Below are 20,508 nucleotides of genomic sequence, written 5' to 3'. Positions count from 1 at the left end.
CCGAGCTGCCAGCACAGAGCCCGACGCGGGGCTCGAACTCACGGACCGTGAGATCATGACCTGAGCCGAAGTCGGACGCTTCACTGACTGAGCCCCCCGGGCGCCCCTTTACATTGTCTATTTCTATGATGTAACTTCTTTTTACAGTAAGATGGAACATCTGTGTGATGAACGCTGGGCCATTATTAGTCCTCTTAAGCCACGAAGACACAGTTTCAGAGACAATTTGTATTTAATTTCCTCTACAGTGCCTAGGATAATGCCTTAAATAGGGTAAGAACGAAAGCAAAACACAACCAAAAAGACCACGCTGGGTGTGCCGAATGAGTAACGAACCAAAGCAGAGAACAGTGGACAGTTTGTGGACTGGTTCCTGCACGTGATACCCCTTGTAGTACAACCCAGTATAATGACACTTGCACAATGGCACTTTGCTGCCAAATTTATCCAGTGTGGGATTCATTTGAGTCTTGAACTTGAAGCAACAAATAGCTGAAATATTGTCAAGGACATTGCTTTCTTACATAAATGTAATAAAGCATTCACCTCAGAGAAGACCACCCATTCTAGTTCCCTTGAAAACAGTTATAGGAAAAGCAGATGGCTCTAGTCAAGGTGGGGAGGCGGAGGGGACTGCATTGTCCTTATTTTAAATAAGTCAAAAATTCTGAGGTTCCTGTATTTGATGTGCAAACTTGTAATGTTCAATCCTCTCAATGATCTCCTCTTTTTCCCTGGAGTTTCAAGGACAACAAGCCACATGGAGATAAAAGGTTATGGGTCTACAGAATCTATCACTGCGTTGCCTCATTCACGGCATCATGCACAGCCACAGAGCATTGTTAAAGCATTTTGCTCTCCCTTTGTCACCAATCAGCATATAATGTAACTGAGTTTACTATGTATAACTTTCATTTTAGGACCTCTTCCACTATGGGGACATACTTCTAGCATCAAGGACATGGGAATTTTGTAACAAATAGGAACTAAAGTACATGACAATTAAGATAGAATCCACTAGTTTTTCCTTAAAAAACAAAAAAAAGTGGGGGGGGGGAGGTGGGGAGCCTGAGTGGTTCAGTCGTTTAAGCATCTGACTCTTGATTTCAGCTCAGGTCATGATCTCGTGGTTCGTGGGATCGAGCCCGGCATCAGGCTCCTGGCTGACAGTGCAGACCCTGCTTGGGACTGTCTCTCCCCCTCTCTCTCTGCCCCTCCCCCACTTGTGCTGTCTGTCCGTCTGTCTGTCTCTCTTTCTCAAAATAAATAAACCTTTTTTAAAAAGACCTTTCCTTCATAACATCAAGGAAAGAATATGAGAAATGAAACGTGCTATGGACTGAGTTGTGTCCCCCTCCCCAAATTCATGTATTGAAGCACTGATCCACAAGGTAATGGTATTTGGGGGTGGGGCCTTTGGGAGGTGATTAAGCTTAGATGAGGAAGGACTTCATGATGGGATTAGTGCCTTTATGAGAGGAGACACTAGAGAGTTTACTGTCTCTGCCTGCCATGTGGGGAAACAGCAAGACTGCAGTCGTCAACAAGCTAGGAAGAGATTTCTCACCAGGACCCAACCCTGTTGGTGCCCTGATCTCCAACATGTCCGCCTCCAGAACTATGAGAAATCAAATGTGTATTGTTTTGTTTCAGCCCCCTCCCCCCACTCTATGGGATTTTTTTTTTACATTTATTTATTTTTGAGAGACAGAGACAGCACAGGTCGGGGAGGAGCAGAGAAAGAAGGAGACACAGAATCTAAAGCAAGCTCCGGGCTCTGAGCCGGCGGCACAGAGCCCACAGAGCCGGACGCGGGGCTCAAGCTCACAAACGGAGATCATGACCTGAACCGAAGTCAGACGCCCGACCGCCTGAGCCACCCAGGCGCCCCTCCAGTCTGTGGATTTTGGTAGGGCAGCCCGAGCTGACTAAGGAGGTGAAACCCTAAGTGAGTCAGCACTTCATCAGCGAGGTTCTGTGGGAAGATCCCAGGACGGGATGCAGGGGGAACATCCGGTTATATATAGCGCTGACATCCCACGTGACCTTGGCCACCAATCCCGCACGTCTGTAACTAGGGGGCTGACGGCGCTACTCACACAGCCACTGTGCGGCCCCGCCCACTCCCCCTTGGACAACGACTCTACCCCCGAACTGCAGTCACTAATGACACTGCAGTCACTAGGGGAGACGGGAACAAGGAATCACAGAAGGCAGCGACAAGGGGACTGACACAAGGTGGTGCCTAAATTGCCATTCTAATATGGTATATAATGCAAGATGTATAACTGAGATGAGCATTTACGAAATGTGCTCCAAGACCGAAGATCAAAATTCAATACAGCAGCACCCTGGCTATCTCTTTGCACTCGAGGCTACGCTGTACAAAGAGAGAATGCTGCCGCTACAGAAAACTCCTCTCCCTTCGACCCTTCATTATCGCCTACGATGATTTCTCCAAGACGAAGTCTAAGGAAGAGTGTAATTGCATAGAGAACGGAGAACGTGCAATGCTCACCCAGGACATAATAGTGCCGTCAGCAAAAAGTTTGTCTTCCATTTAACACCTTTAAGTGCTGAGGAAGGAAAAGACAGAAGAGTTACTGTCGCAACTTGATTCAGTCCACTTTAGACCTACTTTATAACCAGGACACAAGTACCTTTGGATGGGTCGGCTAAAATGCCCCATGCGATTCTCAAATGTTGTGTTTTACGGCCTTTTAATTTCTACACTGAACACATGAACTTACTGGAATGAGAGCAGATGTAATGCTTACTCTTATACATTCTTGCAGACACACATCCGGCAGGGGTTCCCAGAAGGACCCAGAGCACAACGGCACAGGTCATTAAAGCGCCTCGGTTGGAGGGGGATAGAAAACCAAGGCAGGCCAGAACTAAAGGCACAAAAAAGAAATATCAAACCAGTTACAATCATAGCCTCAGAAGCACACAAGACTTTGTAATAAATTAAAGACCCACTGATTAAGACATATTATGTGTAACAGCACACAAGGATATTCTGTCATGTGAGATCTTAAGTGACACTGTGAATGAATGTTATTCACTTAACTAATGACAATTTTGTCTTAATGAAAAGGTGTGATTTTCAAGACAAGGCAAGTGAAGTTCAGTTTCCAAGTTGGATCTAGTCTTTACCTCACCATTTAAATCAAAATTAAATAAACAATCCCCCCTACTCTAGTATCATTCCGTAAACAGAAAATCATTTTCCCACAAAAATTTCCTTCTGCTTCCTTGTATTCAAGGGGAAGAATAAAAAAAAGATCAAAGCAGTGGGGCACCTGGGTGGCTCAGTCAGTTAAGCATCCGACTTTGGCTCAGGTCATGATCTCATAGTTTATGAGTTCGAGCCCATGTCAGGCTCTGTGCTGACAGCTCAGAGCCTGGAGCCTGCCTCAGATTTTGTGTCTCCCTCTCTCTCTCTGCCCCTCCCCTGTTCTCTCTCTCTCTCTCTCTCTCTCAAAAATAAACATTAAAAAAATTTTTTTTAATCAAAGCGAGACTTGGTCTCAGGAAAATACAATCTTGAAAGCTGAATTTTGAAGTTAGCACTGACATCTGAAACACCTAACAAGCCTTTTTTTTTTTTTTTACAGCAGCCTTGTTTATGAAAATCACCACTCTGGCTATCAAAAATTGACAGGCTCCATTTTTACTTTATACATGAAGGCAGCCAGGGTTCAACAGCCATTGTGAGCCTCCTAAAGATGCCATTCTGTTTATACGTTTAAAGACCAGCACTTAGGCTTGCCACAGCATTTCAAAATGCTAGTGTTTAATTATGAATTCCCTTAGTCCACTTAAAATATGATTCTACCCACATGCTGGTTTTCAAGAAAGCATCTCTTTTGCAAAGCAAGGACTTTGTGTATTGGACAGCACAATAAATTATTCACAACTGAAGAAGCCATGAAAGGTCCCGGAGACAGGAACATATTCAGACTCCTATCCTTAATTTGAGAAGATAGAATTGTAAGTACCATAATACATACATTTTCTTAAACTTTAGGGTATTTTCAAAGCCCTTTTGTACACGTGGATCAAAATTTAACATACGGCAACAGTTCGCTAAGAATGTTTAAGATGACACATATCGATCTGAGCCTACTTACGTAAGGTGATAAACGTCATGATCAAAACTTGTGTTCCTTGGCCCAGGAAAACTGACAGCAACATTCTACTCCTTGGTGGTCTGAATACATCCCCATGAAGCAGCTTCCAACCAAAGTCCTCCTGGGCATCTTCCTGCATATGAGAAAATCTTTGGTAAACACACTGTGGCAGAAAGTTACCAGAACTCTGAAAGTTAGACAGAAATGAATTTTCCTCTAAAGACAGACTAACTGGAAGCCAATGGCTCATTCTGGATATAGCAGCCCTCTGGAAGGTAGGTGATCCTGCCATCCAAATGAGGCGCTCCCTTACTCTAAGTTTTGCATTAAAGGGAACGTGTTCCTCATATAAGGAACACGCCTGGCTTAATTGCATGGAGAAAGTGAAATGATTTAATATACAGAGGGAATTCGGCCAATTTTTATAGAAATTTAAAATTCGGGGCACCTGCGTGGCTCACTTGGTTGAGCGTCTGACTTCGGCTCAGGTCATGATCTCATGGTGTGTGAGTTCGAGCCCCTTATCGGGCTCTGTGCTGTTAGTGTGGAGCCCGCTTCAGATCCTCTGTTCCCCGTCTCTCTGACCCCACCCCCGCTTGCACTCTCTTTGTCAAAAATAAATAAACCTTAAAAAGAAAAGAAAAACAAAGGATTCTCTTTTTAAAAAAAAAAAGAAATCTAAAATTCACCAATACACAGATGATTATAAGAGTCAAAACAGTATAAATGAGATAAAACTAAATTTAACCTCAAAAAAAATTTATTAAAAAAAAAAGAGGGGTGCCTGGGTGGCTCAATCGGTTAAGCGTCTGACTTCGGCTCAGGTCATGATCTCACAGTTTGTGAGTTCAGGCCCCACGTCGGGCTCTGTGCTGACAGCTCAGAGCCTGGAGCCTGCTTCAGACTCTATGTCTCCCTCTCTCTCTACCTCTCCCCCGCTCACACTCTGTGTCTCACTCTGTCTCTCAAAAAATGAATAAATGTTAAAAAAGATTTTTTAACTAAATTTAACCCAAATGATAACATTTTGCAATGTTTGATATATTTATCTCATACTCCAAATTAATGGAAACATTAAATAATACTTTAAAAGTTCAGAAACATACAAAAAGGAATAGAACCAGAGTGGGTAACAAATACCTCTCTAATAAACTGCCTTCTACTTTTACAGAGCACACCCAACTCTATACTTTCTGATAGAACCTACCCAACTCTATACTTTCTGATTTGGTATAATAGGCTAAATTGCTAGATGTCGAAATGTGCCGTATTCGAGGTATTATATGCCCTAAGTAAAAATATAACATTGACAAGTGGACAGAGTAGGCATTCAAATATTTGCTGAATCAAATATGTGCATTTTTACTTACAGAAGAACTCATCTCATTGTATCTGATAATATCTCTATGAAGAGTCCTCAATATAATTATAGCCACCATGCCAGATAAGAAGAGAATGATAACAAAGGAATTCATAATACTAGAAAATTTAAAGAAGAAAAAAGAGAAGTTAAACCTCAAGTTCCTTATTTAAACAGTGAGAAGAAAATGTGGGTACATATAAAAGAAAGGCATTCAAATTACCATCATGTTGATCACTTTTCCAAGGTTAAACTTAGATCAAAAGCTGAATACATCAGTATATTAAATGAACTTAATATATTATAATACACAATATATTGATATTATGTATTAATACACGTAATCCACAAAACTGTATTACAAATAAAGCAATTACAAAGGGGCGCCTGGGTGGCTCAGTCTGTTAAGTCCGACTTCAGCTCAGGTCATGATCTCACGGTTCGTGAAGTCAAGCCCCACGTCGGGCTCTGTGCTGACAGCTCGGAACCTTCTTCGGATTCTGTGCCTCCCTCTCTCTCTGCCCCTCCCCAGCTCATGCTCTGTCTCTCTCTGTCTCAAAAGTAAACACTAAAAAGAAACAAACAAAACCAAATAAAGCAATATAAGCAACATTATTCTTAAGGTGATTTTAGAATATTTTAAGGGTACATTCCCAAAAAGAAGCAAGAAGAAGTAAATAAGATCAATTAACAGAAACTCAATTCCAGGGCATGGAACTGAGAATGAAAGTCCAGGAATCAAGGTTGAACTAATGGCTGACTGACTTCTTAACTGATAGACCAAGGTTGTAGTCTTTTTATGAGCTTCAGGGTAATGACCCCATGGTCACTGTACTTCCCAGCTCTTACTGTTTCTAAAATTTCAACTTCAAAATTATTCCCAAATCCAAACCAATCCCTTCTACCATCCCACCACCCAGCCAAACCCGAACACATCAACAAAGCTTCACCAGAATCTGAAAAGACCAACACTGTTCTAGAAAGATGCCAATAAGGAGGAGCCTGGGTGGCTCAGTCAGTTAAGCATCTGACTTTCCCTCAGGTCATGATCTCACGGTCTGTGAGTTTGAGCCCCACATCAGGCCCTCTACTGTCAGCGCGGAGCCCGTTTCAGATCCTCTGTCTCCCTCCCTCTCTCTCTGCCCCTCCCCTGCTTGTACTCTCCCTGTCTCTCAAAAATAAATTTAAAAAAAGATGCCAATAAGATGATTGATGTCTATGGTTGCCAGAGAGGAGGTAGTATGGGGGGATGGGCAAAGTAGATGAAGGAGATTAAGAGGTGCAAAGTTCCAGTTATAAAATAAGTAAGTCACTTGTGGCTGCCAAAGGGGAGGGGGTGTGGGGGGATGGGCAAGATGAGTGCAGGGGGTGGGAGGTACAGCCTTCCAGCTATGGAACGAATAAGTCACAGGGATAAAAGGTACAGCATAGGAGGGGCGCCTGGGTGGCTCAGTCGGTTGAGCGTCCAACTTCAGCTCAGGTCATGGTCTCACGGTTCGTGAGTTCGAGCCCTGAGCCAGGCTCTGTGCTGACAGCGCGGAGCCTGCTTGGGATTCTCTGTCTCCCACTCTCTCGACCGCTGCCCTGCTTGTGTGTGCACACTCTCATGCTGAAAATAAATTTTTTACATTTATTCATTTTTGAGAGACACAGAGAGAGAGCATGAGTGGGGAAGGAGCAGAGAGAGAGAGGGAGACATAGAATCCAAAGCAAGCTCCAGCCTCTGAGCCGTCAGCACAGAGCCCGACGTGGGGCTCAAACCCACAGACCACGAGATCATGACCTGAGCTGAAGTCGGACGCTTAACCGACTGAGCCACCCAGGCGTCCCTCTCAAAATAAATAAATTAAAAAAAACTTTCAGGGGCGCCTGGGTGGCTCAGTCGGTTAAGCGTCTGACTCTTGGTTTCAGCTCAGGTCATGATCTCACGGTTCGTGGGTTCGAGCCCCATGTGGGGCTCTGAGCCGACAACGTGGAGTGTACTTGGGATTTCTCTCCCCCTCTTTCTGCCCCTCTCCGGCTCGTGCTTTCTCTCTGTCCCTCAAAAATAAACATTAAAAAATTTTTAAAGATGACTGATGTCTAAAACGTCTGTTAATGTGGTAAGTGAATTAGATCATGGCTGAAACAAAGTACATTCCTTATTACGCTATAAATACGAATACTACTAGAGATTAGCCCCCACAGTGTATCTGGAGGCCCTTTGGTCTCACAATCCCTTTGGAGAAACCATTTAAATAAATTTTACCTGAAGAGACTTCTGGGGATGTGACAAAATGGGGCCTGGACAGTTGCCCAAACAGAAGACTCTGGAAAAGCTACCATATGATCATAATAATGAGGAGGAGGAAGAGGAGGAGGAAGAGGAGGAGGAGGGAGAGCAGGAAGACACGAAGGAATAAGTCTAGAAACACAGGAGCGGGGGGTGTTATTCTCACTTAAAAGGCAATGGGCATATAAGGAGGGTCATCACCTCAAGAGACCATACTCGGAACCACACCTTCCCTCACTTTCATTTTTACTTTCACAGTCTTCTTCCACCCCAAACTGACCTACCCCCCGACCTCCCTCAGCACTTGGCCACAGTCACGCCCAATTGTCACGTTCTCAGCTGGTTCCTCCCTCCATTTCAGGCTGAAACTTCCACCTCTGCGGTTTGGCCCTGTTGAAGGTTCCGGAGCGATCAAGCGCGTGTCCTCTGCATCCACCAGAACATAAAGCCTCGCGGGAGCAGAAGTCCGTCTGTCTCCCTCACACTGTCCCAGAGCCCAACAGGGCTTCTGGCCGCCTCGCAGGGACGAGGAAGCACACCAGTGGCATGAGCAGCCCCTCCCCGACACACCTTGTCCCCCACACGGTCCTCTCTGTCACCCGCCCCGCTGAGGGAACGAAGGGCCCCTTGAAAGGTCTTGGTGTCTCACATGTAATGCCTCCACCTTCCTCCTGGCCCTCTTCCTCAGACTTTCTGAACCCAGGAGCACAAGTCTCTACTGTGTTTTCCTCTCATCTCGTGCGCGGTGTCCCCTTCCGCAGTCACACCCTGCCCACTTCGCACCCCCCCCCCACCGTGCTCTTTGTAGGCCGCAAGGCACCTCTCAGACACCTCAAGCTGCTCTTCCCTTCGGCATACGCAGGCGTGTATTTAAGGCCCGTCTTCCTTTTTCTCTTTCTTTGTGCACGTGGAGAGGTGTGTGCGAGGAAGGAGAGGGGAAACCAGCCACAGGGAGGAAAAGGTGTCACTCAAGATCATCTCTGGTAACAAAATAGCTTTTTAAAACACATAGGTATATAGATCTCACCACTCATGGGTTCAAGCCCCGCGTCCGGCTCCTTGCTTTCAGCCCAGAATTTTCTCTCTGCTTCTCTCCCTCTCTCTCTCTCTGCCCCTCCCCTGCTCTCTCTCTTAAAATAAACTTTAAGATATATATATATATATATGTACATATATATAAGATATAAGATATATATATGATATATATAAGATATATATATATGTATATTTAATACAAATATATATTTACATTTCTCCTACTGAAGCTACCTACTCTTTGTTTTATAAAGTACTTACCTAGGGGGGGCGCCTGGGTGGCTCAGTGGGTTAAGCGTCCGACTTTGGATCAGGTCATGATCTCACGGCTCATGAGTTTGAGCCCCGCGTTGGGCTCTGTGCTGACAGCTCAGAGCCTGGAGCTTGCTTCAGATTCTGCCTCTGTCTCTCTGTCCCTCCCCTACTCACTCTCTGTCTCTCTCTCTCTCAAAAATAAACATTTAAAAATAAATTAATTAATTAATAAATTAAATAAAGTAGTTACCTAGAAGCACCTGGCTGGCTCAGTCAGAAGAGCATGCGACCCTTGACCTCAGCATGCTGAGTTCGAGCCCCATGTTGGGCAGAGGTTACTAAAGAAAATAAACTTAAAAATAAAAAATAAAAATAAAGTACTTACCTCAACCACTGAATGTTGGTATGAGACACGGAATCCAAAATGTAGTCCCACCTAGATGCCCAACTTGATGCTTTTGTTTTCCTAACAAACAAAAATATACAGTTATATGACCAAACTTCTAGTGACTTTTGCTGGTTATAATCCTAAAACAGACAGAAGGTTATTCTGCATATATTTTCGCCTTTTCTTTACTACTAACTTCCTGGAATAGTAAGATGTGTCCTGACATTTTTATCTTATTTTTATGAAGTGATATTCTTCATTTCAGGAAGGAACTAGGAAGAAAGTACTTGTAGCTTGCCACTGTTCACCAGAAATAGCACCTTTAAAAAAAAAAAACAGACTCAGTATCTATTTGTTTGTTTACTTATTTATGTAATCTCTATACCCAACATGGGGTTCGAACTCACAACCCCAACATCAAGAGTCGCATGCTCTTCTGACTGAGCCAGCCAGGTGCCCCTACATTTTTATATGTTAAGTATTTTGAGATGTCGTAGCAACAAGTTTATAAAAGATGCTTTGTTTTTAAGGTTTGTAGTTTTCAATACTGAATAAACCATAAGAAAATACAATGACTGGGGTGCTTGGGTGGCTCAGTCAGCTAAGCATTCGGCTCTTAATTTTGGCTCAGGTCATGATCTCACGGTTTGTGGGATCAAGCCTGGAGTCAGGCTCTGTGTTCACAGCATGCAGCCTGCTTAGGATTCTCTCTGTCCTTTTCTCTCTTCCCCTCTCCCTCTTCTCTCTGCCCCAGCCCTGTTCTCTCTCTCTCTCTCTCTCTCTCTCTCTCTCTCTCTCTCTCAAAATAAATAAATAAACTTAAAAAAAGAAAGAAAATACAATTACCAATCAAGCTGTTTCTGTGACATGTGATCAACCTCAAACTGTCAGTAGCTTTCTTACAAAATATCCCCAATAGATGAAGTTCGGAACTGGGAATCCCCAATAAACACTTACACCATTAATACAGTGTAATCACCCCTCAAATCAATAACATGCTTTTAGCAAAAGGAAAATGCTGGTGCAAATTGACTAAGTAATGTTTGAAATGACTTATTATTTAAAACTGGGTTTTAGGTGTTTTTCCCAAAGTTTAGAGTTGGAGTATGGAGAAAAATTAATATACACTGCTTTTTTTCCTACTTTTTTTTTAAGTAGGCTCCACACTCAACATGGGGCTTGAACTCATGACCCTGAGATCAAGAGATAACGCTCTACTGACGGAGCCAGCCAGGTGCCCCTAAAGTATGCCACTTTAAAAAAAAAAACCCAGGGGCGCCTGGGTGGCGCAGTCGGTTGAGCGTCCGACTTCAGCCAGGTCACGATCTCGCGGTCCGTGAGTTCGAGCCCCGCGTCAGGCTCTGGGCTGATGGCTCGGAGCCTGGAGCCTGTTTCCGATTCTGTGTCTCCCTCTCTCTCTCTGCCCCTCCCCCGTTCATGCTCTGTCTCTCTCTGTCCCAAAAATAAATAAAAAACATTAAAAAAAATAAAAAAAAAAATTTTTTTTTAAAAATAAAAAAAAAAACCCACATGATAGATTTTAATTGGGTTTTAATTCAATGATGGATTTTAGTTAAAACGTGATGACCAGGTGATCCTGGTTAACATTACCAGTGACGGGGCAGGTTGACATCACGTACTTCCTGATGTATGCAGCATCGGGTCTGTGGTGCGATCCCTGCCAAGAACGTACGGCCCGAGCCTTGTCATAAAGAACCATCAGACAGGGGGCGCCTGGGTGGCTCAGTCAGTTAAGCGTCTGACTCCGGCTCAGGTCATGATCTCACAGTTTGTGGGTTCGAGCCCCACGTCGGGCTCTGTGCCGACAGCTCGGAGCCTGGAGCCCGCTTCGGATTCTGTGTCTCCTTCTCTCTCTGCCCCTCCCCCACTGTGCTCTCTCAAAAATAAATAAACATAAAATTTTTTTTTTAATTTTTTTTAAATAAGAACCATCAGACCCAGTTTGCTGGTCATCCTGCAGATTGTAAGGTCTGTACTCTATAAAAATTTCAAGGATGTGAAAGACAGAGAAAGACTAAAGAACGGGTCTGGATTGGAGACCACAAACTAAACAACACATACTCCTAGATAGGACCTCAAACCACAAAGGGAAAAAGTGACATTGTTGGCCAGCTGGCAACATTTGAATGGATGCATGTGGACGGGATGGTAATGTGATAGCAATACAGATTCCTGATTTGCAGAGTTATATGCTAGTTGTATGCTATTCTAGTAGGAAAATGATCTTGTTTGGGGGACTCTGGAGCGTTTAGGGGCGATAGAACATCTAGCTCTCAAAAGATTCAGAGAAAGACTAATGATAATGGACACAGAGAGAAGGGTGAACCATGGAGCAAATGAGGTAAAATATTAACAATTGGGGGGTTCTGATTAAAGGGACTGGGGGAGCTCTTTGTATTGTTCTGTCAATCCTTCTGTGGTCTGAAACTGTTTCAAAATAAATTATCACTTAAAACCTATAAATAGGAAATCAGAATTTATAGATAAATCAAGGGATCAACTACTCACTGCCTAAAAACATACATCTTAGCTGTTCTACTAAAATACTGGGCCTGTCGTCAAATGTGACTTAATTTGTAAAAATTTGAATTACAGGCTTCTCTTCACCAGCCTACCCATTGCCTTAAGCAAGTTAATTCATATCGGGTCTTTCAAAAAGGAGAGATACCTTCCAGTATGCACCATGAAGTTTGAATTTTAAATACTAAGAGAGCCTAGAAAAATCTGCAGCTGGTAAGCCTGACGGTTTTTGCACCAAACATCGCCATCTGCTGGCAATAACAGACCATAACACGTGGTACTCTGCCCTAAGAAAATAAGAAACGATTTAAAACTCCTAAGGCACATTTGAGAGCAAAATGACAAACGCAGAAAGGTAACTAAGTGGTGAAACCTACTTCCTCAATCCCCCGAACACTAATGAGCTATTCCGCTTCTTTACATGGCAGTTCTCACAAAACCACAGCAGGTAAACAAGTCCTTCGTGTTTACTACCGGAGGCACGAGCTGCAAAAGTAGAAACAAAACCAGACTTCTTGAATCCTGACGCAGGACCCCACGATGGATGTCACTCAAAGAATATTCACGCAGGGACTCAAAGAATCAAATGGGCAGACAGCTGGGGTTTCTTCTGGTCCAGGTGATTGCAACAGAGGGAGCAGCACCCCCTAAGGGGCATGATGAGGATGCGTAGGGGATACTTCAGGGATTAAGCAGCAGAGAAGGCGGGACCCACACGGCACTTCCCTGGGAGATGAGCACAACACAGAACTGAGTTGATCAACATCTCAGAAAATCATGCCCTCTCTCGGAAAGATGTGGTATTTGAGCTACCAATGGACGATATTCTCATATTCATCTGCATTCACAGCCCTGACATTTACAGTGATTAAACACATTGGTGCATGCATCTGACGGGGACTGAAATATGTACTGAAATACATGCTATTTTCTTAAAAATTACTTTTTCTTTCTTTTATATTATAGTTAGGATGTTATATTGATATTTATTGAAACTAGGTGTACAGACAGGTTCAATCATCTAGTGTCTATAAATATGAATTTACAATAGTAAAGGGAGACAGAGAAAACATCTGATATTAAAATAAGACATCAGGGCGCCTGGGTGGCCCAGACAGTGGAGTGTCGGGATCTGGAGTTCCACTCTCAGGTCATGATCCCAGGGTCCTGGGATCGAGTCCCATGTCGGGCTCCACACTGAGCATGGAGCCTGCTTAAGATTCTGATTCTCGGGGCGCCTGGGTGGCTCAGTCGGTTAAGCATCCGACTTCAGCTCAGGTCATGATCTCATAGTCCGTGAGTTCGAGCCCCACGTCGGGCTCTGTGCTGACAGCTCAGAGCCTGGAGCCTGCTTCGGATTCTGTGTCTCCCCCTCTCTCTGGCCCTCCCCCGTTCATGCTCTGTCTCTCTCTGTCTCAAAAATAAACATTAAAAAAAAAAAAAAGATTCTGATTCTGTCTCTCTCTCTCTCTCATCACTCCCTCCGCCCCTCTCCCCCACTCATGCTCTCTCTCACTAAATTAAAAAAAAAGAGAACATCAGTCTGATAGGGTTGAGAACTACTGATCCATTTCAACTCTCTCATTTTATTACAGGGGAAACTGACGTTCAGAGAGCGAAACGAACTTGCTCAAGGTCACAGTATGAGCTTGAGGCAAGCCAGCACCAAAATTCTCTGCTTCTCAATTCAGTTACTGGCCCATGCTGCCTACAAATCAAGAATATGCTTAGGAGGGGGAACAAAAACCCAATGCTATAAATGTGGCTAGGATCCCAGGCCAACCCACAAATGAAGCTTATGTAAGTCACATACATGGCTAAGAGTAATGTGATTAGAATGAAGCCACAAAACCTTTGGTTCCTGGTATAAAAACGGTAAGTTTCTGAAATAAAAGTATTGTGAATAGTAATACGTAGCCTGGCATTCAAGGCCATTCAAAATCTGGCCCAAGCCTATCTTTCTAAACTTCCTACCAATACTATATAAACGATTAAAGTGTGAGGTGTCAAACTGAATCTTTTTGGCCCTTAGGGACCCCAGCACCTAATCCCTGGCACATAAAATGTATTTACTATCATCTGATGAATGAATAAGCAAATGAAGACAATTTTCTTTCAATTGGACTTTTGTTCACTCTTCCCCATAGGTACTGTTCCCATGTACACTCTTCCCCAGAAAGCCCTACCCTAGCTCCTCTCCAAATGCCTAAAATCTAGGTCTCTTAACTCAGTCCATTGGCCTTCCCACAATGCCTCACACTCCTCTCTTATAAAGCCTTCTTGGCCCATTCACCTGCCATAATTCCTTCCCATTTTAAACTCACACCATGTATTATAGAGGCTGCGTCAAGAGCCTGGACTCTCTAGTCAAACTAATCTTGGTTTATAATCCTTTACATTTGTAAAAGCCATTTGGCAAGTGGCTTTCCCTCTATGGGTCTCAGTTTTTATTTCTTTTTAAGTTTATTTCTTTATTTTGGGAGAGCGAGAGTGGGGGAAGGGCAGAGAGAGGGGAGAGAGAGAGAGAGAGAGAGAGAGAGAGAGAATCCCAAGCAGGCTCCGTGCTGTTGGCACAGAGCCCCATGTGGGGCTCGATCTCACGAACTGTGAGACCATGACCTGAGCTGAAACCAAGAGTTGGACGCTCATCCGACCGAGCCACCCACGTGCCCCTCGGTTTTCTTTTCTATAAAGTGGAGTTTTAAAACAGTACCTGCTTTCAGAGGACTATTGTGAAAAATGAAGGTAAAGAAGTTACTTAATAAAAATTCCCAGGCTAGGCATATAGTAGGCACTCGACAAGTATCTGTCATATAAATGTATGAATAAAAGGTCTTCACTCAGATATTAATCTTTATGACCCATCCTTCAATAACTTCTGAACATATTTGTTATATAAACTCCAAACTGTATACCCATTTGGGAACATGAATCATTTTCTGAAAACATAAAATACACAAGATGCTTTCTTTTTTTTAGAGAGAGAGAGAGAGAAAGAGAGCGCGTGAACTAGTGTGGGGGAGGGGCAGCGGGAGCAAGACTCTTAAGCAAGCTCCAAGCTCAGGTGGAGCCTGACGCAGGGCTGGATCTCACGACCCTGGGATCGTGACCCGAGCCAAAATCAAGAGACAGACACTCAACCGACTGAGCCACCCAGGTGCCCCACAAGACGCTTAATTAAAAACCCGAAAAGAATTGTAACTAAACACTATACCGCCTCTGGACCTTTCTGTAGCCAGTAGCTGCCTGACCAGGGGCTGAGGCCCACGACCTCACCGATGACCGTGAGCTCTGCTTCCAAACAGCAGTTTGCAGGTGGCTGTCGAGGAGGTTCAAGGAGGTCTCAGGTGGTCGAGGGCCCCAGCTGCTGCATGGTCCTGACACCTGTAAGTGGTTTGACGTATGCATGGGGTGTGGCTTCCTGTCCATATCTCCCTGCCCCATCCCTGCGTCGGGATTGTGCCTGCCCCTCCCCCACTGACCCCGAGAACGACCCGTGTGCCAGAGGTACATGGAAGCCTTCCGCAGTCCGCACGGGGTGAGACAGTGTAGTTCATCCAGCCAAGGGCCTGGAATCCATCCGTGTCACAAGACCTGGTGAGATTTTCTGTACTGAGAGTGAGAAGCAGCAGGAAGGGGGGGAAACACGCGGAAGCGTGGACCCGAGGGGAAATTCCCAGGAAGCACGGAGGTGTAGATCTTTGCCAAGGTAGTGGCCCCTAGTCACATGTGGCTATCCAGCACCTGAAATGTGGCTAGTCCTAAGTGAGATGAGCTGTGTGAAATATGAGCTGGCTTTCAAAGATTAAAAAAAAAAACAAACCACAAGGTATTTCTTTACTAAAATGAGTGCTATAGAAACACTGCATTCCAGTTAATAAATTTGTTTCTCGGCGCCCGTGGGTGGCTCAGCCGGTTAAGCATCTGACTTTGGCTCAGGTTGTGATCTCATGATCGGTGAGTTGGAGCCCCGAGTCGGGCTCTGTGCTGACCGCTCAGAACCTGGAGCCTGCTTCCGACTCTGTCTCCCTCTGTCTCTGCCCCTCCCCTGCTTGTGCTCTGTCTCCCTCTCTCAAAAATAAACATTAAAAATATATTTTAAAAAATCAGTAAGTATCAGAATTTCCCATTTATTAATTAATTAATTAATTAATCTCTCACAGGGGTATGGGTTATCAGTTTTGACACTACATGTATGCTAGGACTGAACAAATAAATCAGGAGTGCCTGGGTGGCTCAGTTGGTTGAGCGCCCAACTTCGGCTCAGGTCACAGTCTCACGGTTCATGGGTTCGAGCCCCGCATCGGACTCTGTGCTAACAGCTTGGAGCCTGGAGCCTGCTTCAGATTCTGTGTCTCCCTCTCTCTCTCTCTCTCTCTCTCTCTCTCTCTCTCTATATGCCCCTCTCCCACTCGCACTCTGTGTCTCTCTCTCACAGACACAAAAATAAATAAACATCAAAAAAATTTTTTAAAAAAACAAATAAATCAACACATTATAGAAGATGGGGGCCATATTTCTCAGCATCAGAGAAAGAAGTTAGCAGTCAGCAAGGGGAGAGGGCTAGCCCGAACACTGTAGTGCTGCATTATGGTCAGAGATACTGATACGAACTCGTGTTCATTTATTTCCTTATCCACTGACTTATTTTTATATTTTCCCATTTGCAATTAGCAAGTCATGCGTGGGGTGACACTCTCCCACTGTGAGAACAACCAGCTTTCCTAACGCTCGTTCATCTCCGATTTTAACATCCATTGATACTATCGGCCTGAATCAATTACTTAATTGGAGGTTGAAAAATAGCGATTTTCAAATTCACGTTCAATTTCCACTTCAAGTAGTTATTACCACTGAAGCAATTCAATAAATAATATCAACCCAGCTAACTGACAAAATCCTTCCTACGCTATAATGCGATTTCAGTTCTTTTATATTACAGTTACCAACATATGAAGGTTTGCCTCTTATTTGTCGGCGGAAAACTCAAGCTCTGTTGTGGTTTCAATAAGATTTTGTGAGGTACTCTAAGATGCAACCACCATGGACACTTGAGACACCCCAAGTGGGAGCCACGATGCAATATAGATTTTTCTCCACAAGAGTACTCCAGAGTCAAGTGTGGTTGACTGAGTTAGACTCAGTCAAAAGATTTCTTCATTAGGAGACTTTTAAATATTTTACTCATGTGCTTTGGGAAGCTCAGAAATGAAGTTGTAGAAAGCAGCATTTTCCAAACTTGTCTGACTCGTGTTCTAGGGAGTGCACTTTGGGAAGGGTTGATGTGCATCATTATCACCGGGTTAAGAAAACATTTTTCAACTCAAGACCATAAAATGAACAGCACCAGAGATGTGTAACAGCACGCTTCCTTATGCTCGCCCCCGCCTACAACGGCAACGCGCTGGTGTTCAGATACAGACTATGGCGGCGTGGTGTTTTCTCACCACACAATCTCACGCTGCTGTGTGAGACACCTGTAAATCAAGTGCTCCTGTGTCTGCAAGGAGGAATGGAAAGGATTGTGTGCCTACTACAGGCTAGGTACGGTGCTAAACGTTTTATGTGAGCTCACATACCCCAGAATAATCACCGGAGGTGATGATTTTATCCCCATTTTACAGATGAGGAAGTTCACACAGCTAATAAACGTCAGCACCAGTTTTCAAACTCAGGCGCATCTGGGCCTTTGCATCATGCCACTTATTGAGGCCAAGAGCCTCCTAAGAACCCTAAGTGAGTTTCAAGGAGAGGGAAAGAATTCCCTCTTCTGGAAAAGCTTCCAAGAGTAGGCGTGTTAAGGACCAAGGGATTGAGCCCTAACCCCAAATAACGTGACTTCCCCCAAATTCCCCCATTTGGTACAGCTGCATCTGAACTTGAGCTTCAGCTCGGTCGGTAGCCACAGTTGCTTCCTGACAGGCAGACAGTCCACTAGCTCCATACCATGGAGGCTCCCGGTGTGAATCTGAACTTCAATTTAGATGTGCATTCCCTTGGCTTTTACAGTAAGCATAAAAGTTCCTACATTTAATTTTTTTTTTAATTTAAGTATGCTCCATGCCCAAAGCAAGGCTTGAACTCACCACCCTGAGATCAAGAATTGCAGGCTCTACTGACTGAGCCAGCCAGGCGTGCCACTACATTTAAATGTGTATAGCTGACGAATAAGTGATAAAAATGTAGAAGGGCTTCAGTTCTTTGATCATCTTCTTTTAATTTTTTTAATGTTTATTTATTATTTTTCAGAGAGACAGAGAGAGAGAGAGAGACAGCATGTGAGCAGAGGAGGGGCAGAGAGAGAAGACAAAGAATTTGAAGCAGGCTCCAGGCTCCGAGCTGTCAGCACAGAGCCCATCTCGGGGCTCAAACTCACTGACCATGAGACCGATCATGACCTGAGCTGAAGTCGGACGCCCAACTGACTGAGCCACCCAGGTGCCCCTGATCAACTTCTGATAATAACTTAGACTTTTAATAATGTTCTCAATCATTAGGGAAAGTTATTTTAATTTCTTCAGGGTGTATTCCATTCCTTCCCCCAGATTACACTTCTGTATTTCATCCAGAGATCAGAAGGCTGACCATATTGGACTAGTAAATTGCCTGTTTTCACCGATTGTACTTTGCGTAAACCGCAGGATGTAGGCTCAAGTAATCCTGACCTCTAGCCAGATGATCCAAAGCACACACACGCATTTCTAATATAAACGTTTCTCATTTTCTTTAGAGTAACTCTGTGGACAGAAGATATAATAGACCTTTAATACGGAAAGCCAGAATGGTATAGCAGAAAAGCTATGAGTTTGGGGGCCAGACAGTTTGAATATCACTTGCGCCTCCCGCCAGCAATGATCCTGAGAAAATTACCCCACCTCACTGGGCTTCAGTAGCCTCATTTATAAAATGGATATAACCACATAGGTGATACATAGGGACAAAAGCAAGGCAGCCCTAAGATACGATTGCTTTCAGACTGAGATTAGGAAAAAATCATGTTGTAATGGCTGGCAGGTCATGTATAGAAATGACACAAGCTGAGCACAATTTGTAAATGTTTGAAGAAATTTGAGACCTAATCCCCAATAATGTGATTAGGGCTTGGTCTCAAGAAAGCACATCTAAAGCTTTAAGAAATAAGTCATTTACACCAAATCGAGTATGATCAAAGCCGACTCAAAAATATGAGATATTGCCTTAAAAAAAATAAAAAGAGAAATGCATAAATCTATATAGTCTTAAAAGGCTTTCCCTATAAAAGGAAAGCCCCCAAGTTAATCTTTCGATGAAACACCTGTAATACTGTCCAGGACTAAGAGTACCCAGCCCATGAATATAAACATCTGGTCCATGGGCAAGCAGAGGACTAGAGGGCCATGAATATCATGTTTTAATACCCACTTCCTTTTGCTCTGGGGTCCTAGGCTCACCAACAAACTTTCTATTTATGCTATTCTATTTCTATTTGCTTTCTCATATATCGTTATCACAGGCAGATGTGCTAACCAGCTAACATGAATGGTGTGGTCCCTGGCACTCATATTTTTCCATGTAAATTAATAAATCGGGATTCTGGTTTATACATTGGACAATTAGGGGTTTGCTTAATATGAATCGATCTCCCTTTGGTATAGTCACAGAATTAAAATTTGGAAGCACAGGACGGCTCTTGGTCAGGGCTCAGGTTATGATCTCACGGTTTTGTGAGTTCGAGCCCCGCATGGGATTCTGTGCTGACAGTGCAGAGCCTGCTTGGGATTCTCTGCCTCCCTCTCTCTCTGCCCCTTCCCCACTCGCACTCTCTCTGCCTCTCTCAAAATAAATAAATAAATGTTAAAAAATAAATAAAATAAAACTCTGAAGCAAAATTTTAAAATATTGACAAAAACCTAGCACTGCTGAGTATGTGAGGAAACAGCACATCCTCGGGCCCAGCAACTTCTCTGGACAAGAATTTGGCAATGTGTTCTTGAAATCTGCACACCCTTTTACCTACATAATCCTGGTGCTGGGAATTGAACTTTAGGAAATAATCACACAAGAAGAAACATAAGAATGTTCATTAAAGCACCGTTTCTAAATTAAAAATTAGACATTTGGGTTGTTTTTCTCAATGAAGCACTAAATAAGTCAACCATGGCCTACACATTAAATGTAGTATGCAGTAAATTAAAAAAAGGATGGGGGGGGGGGGTGCCTGGGTGGCTCAGTCGGTTGGGTGTTCGACTTCAGCTCGGGTCATGATCTCACTTTTTGTGGGTTCAAGCCCCACGTCGGGCTCTGTGCTGACAGCTCAGAGCCTGGAGCCTGCTTCGGATTCTGTGTCTCCCTCTCTCTCTCTGCCCCTCCCCCACTCATTCTCTCCCTCTCTCTCTCTCTGTGTGTGTAAAAAATAAACATTAAAAAAATTTTTTTAATAAAAATTAAAAAAAAGGATGGGACTCTGGGGCGCCTGGGTGGCTCAGTCGGCTGAGTATCTGACTCTTCATTTTTAGCTCAGCTCATGATCGCAGGGTCGTGG

General features: G+C 43.9%; 1 protein-coding gene across 1 annotated transcript in view; it reads right to left on the bottom strand.

Moving 5' to 3' along the window:
• LOC131502015 (transmembrane 9 superfamily member 2-like) overlaps positions 1–20,508 on the bottom strand; it is an 89,809-nt gene that overhangs the window by 27,203 nt on the left and 42,098 nt on the right. The window contains 6 exon segments of the mRNA XM_058712638.1: positions 2,519–2,576; positions 2,778–2,897; positions 4,137–4,269; positions 5,507–5,615; positions 9,444–9,505; positions 9,507–9,524. Coding sequence (XP_058568621.1) covers positions 2,519–2,576; positions 2,778–2,897; positions 4,137–4,269; positions 5,507–5,615; positions 9,444–9,505; positions 9,507–9,524 — 500 coding nt within the window.

The sequence above is a fragment of the Neofelis nebulosa genome, chromosome X, assembly GCF_028018385.1.
Source record: "Neofelis nebulosa isolate mNeoNeb1 chromosome X, mNeoNeb1.pri, whole genome shotgun sequence".
Classification (NCBI taxonomy): domain Eukaryota; kingdom Metazoa; phylum Chordata; class Mammalia; order Carnivora; family Felidae; genus Neofelis; species Neofelis nebulosa.
The sequence above is the reverse complement of the archived record's forward strand: the minus strand, read 5'-3'. Positions and strand labels throughout refer to the sequence as shown.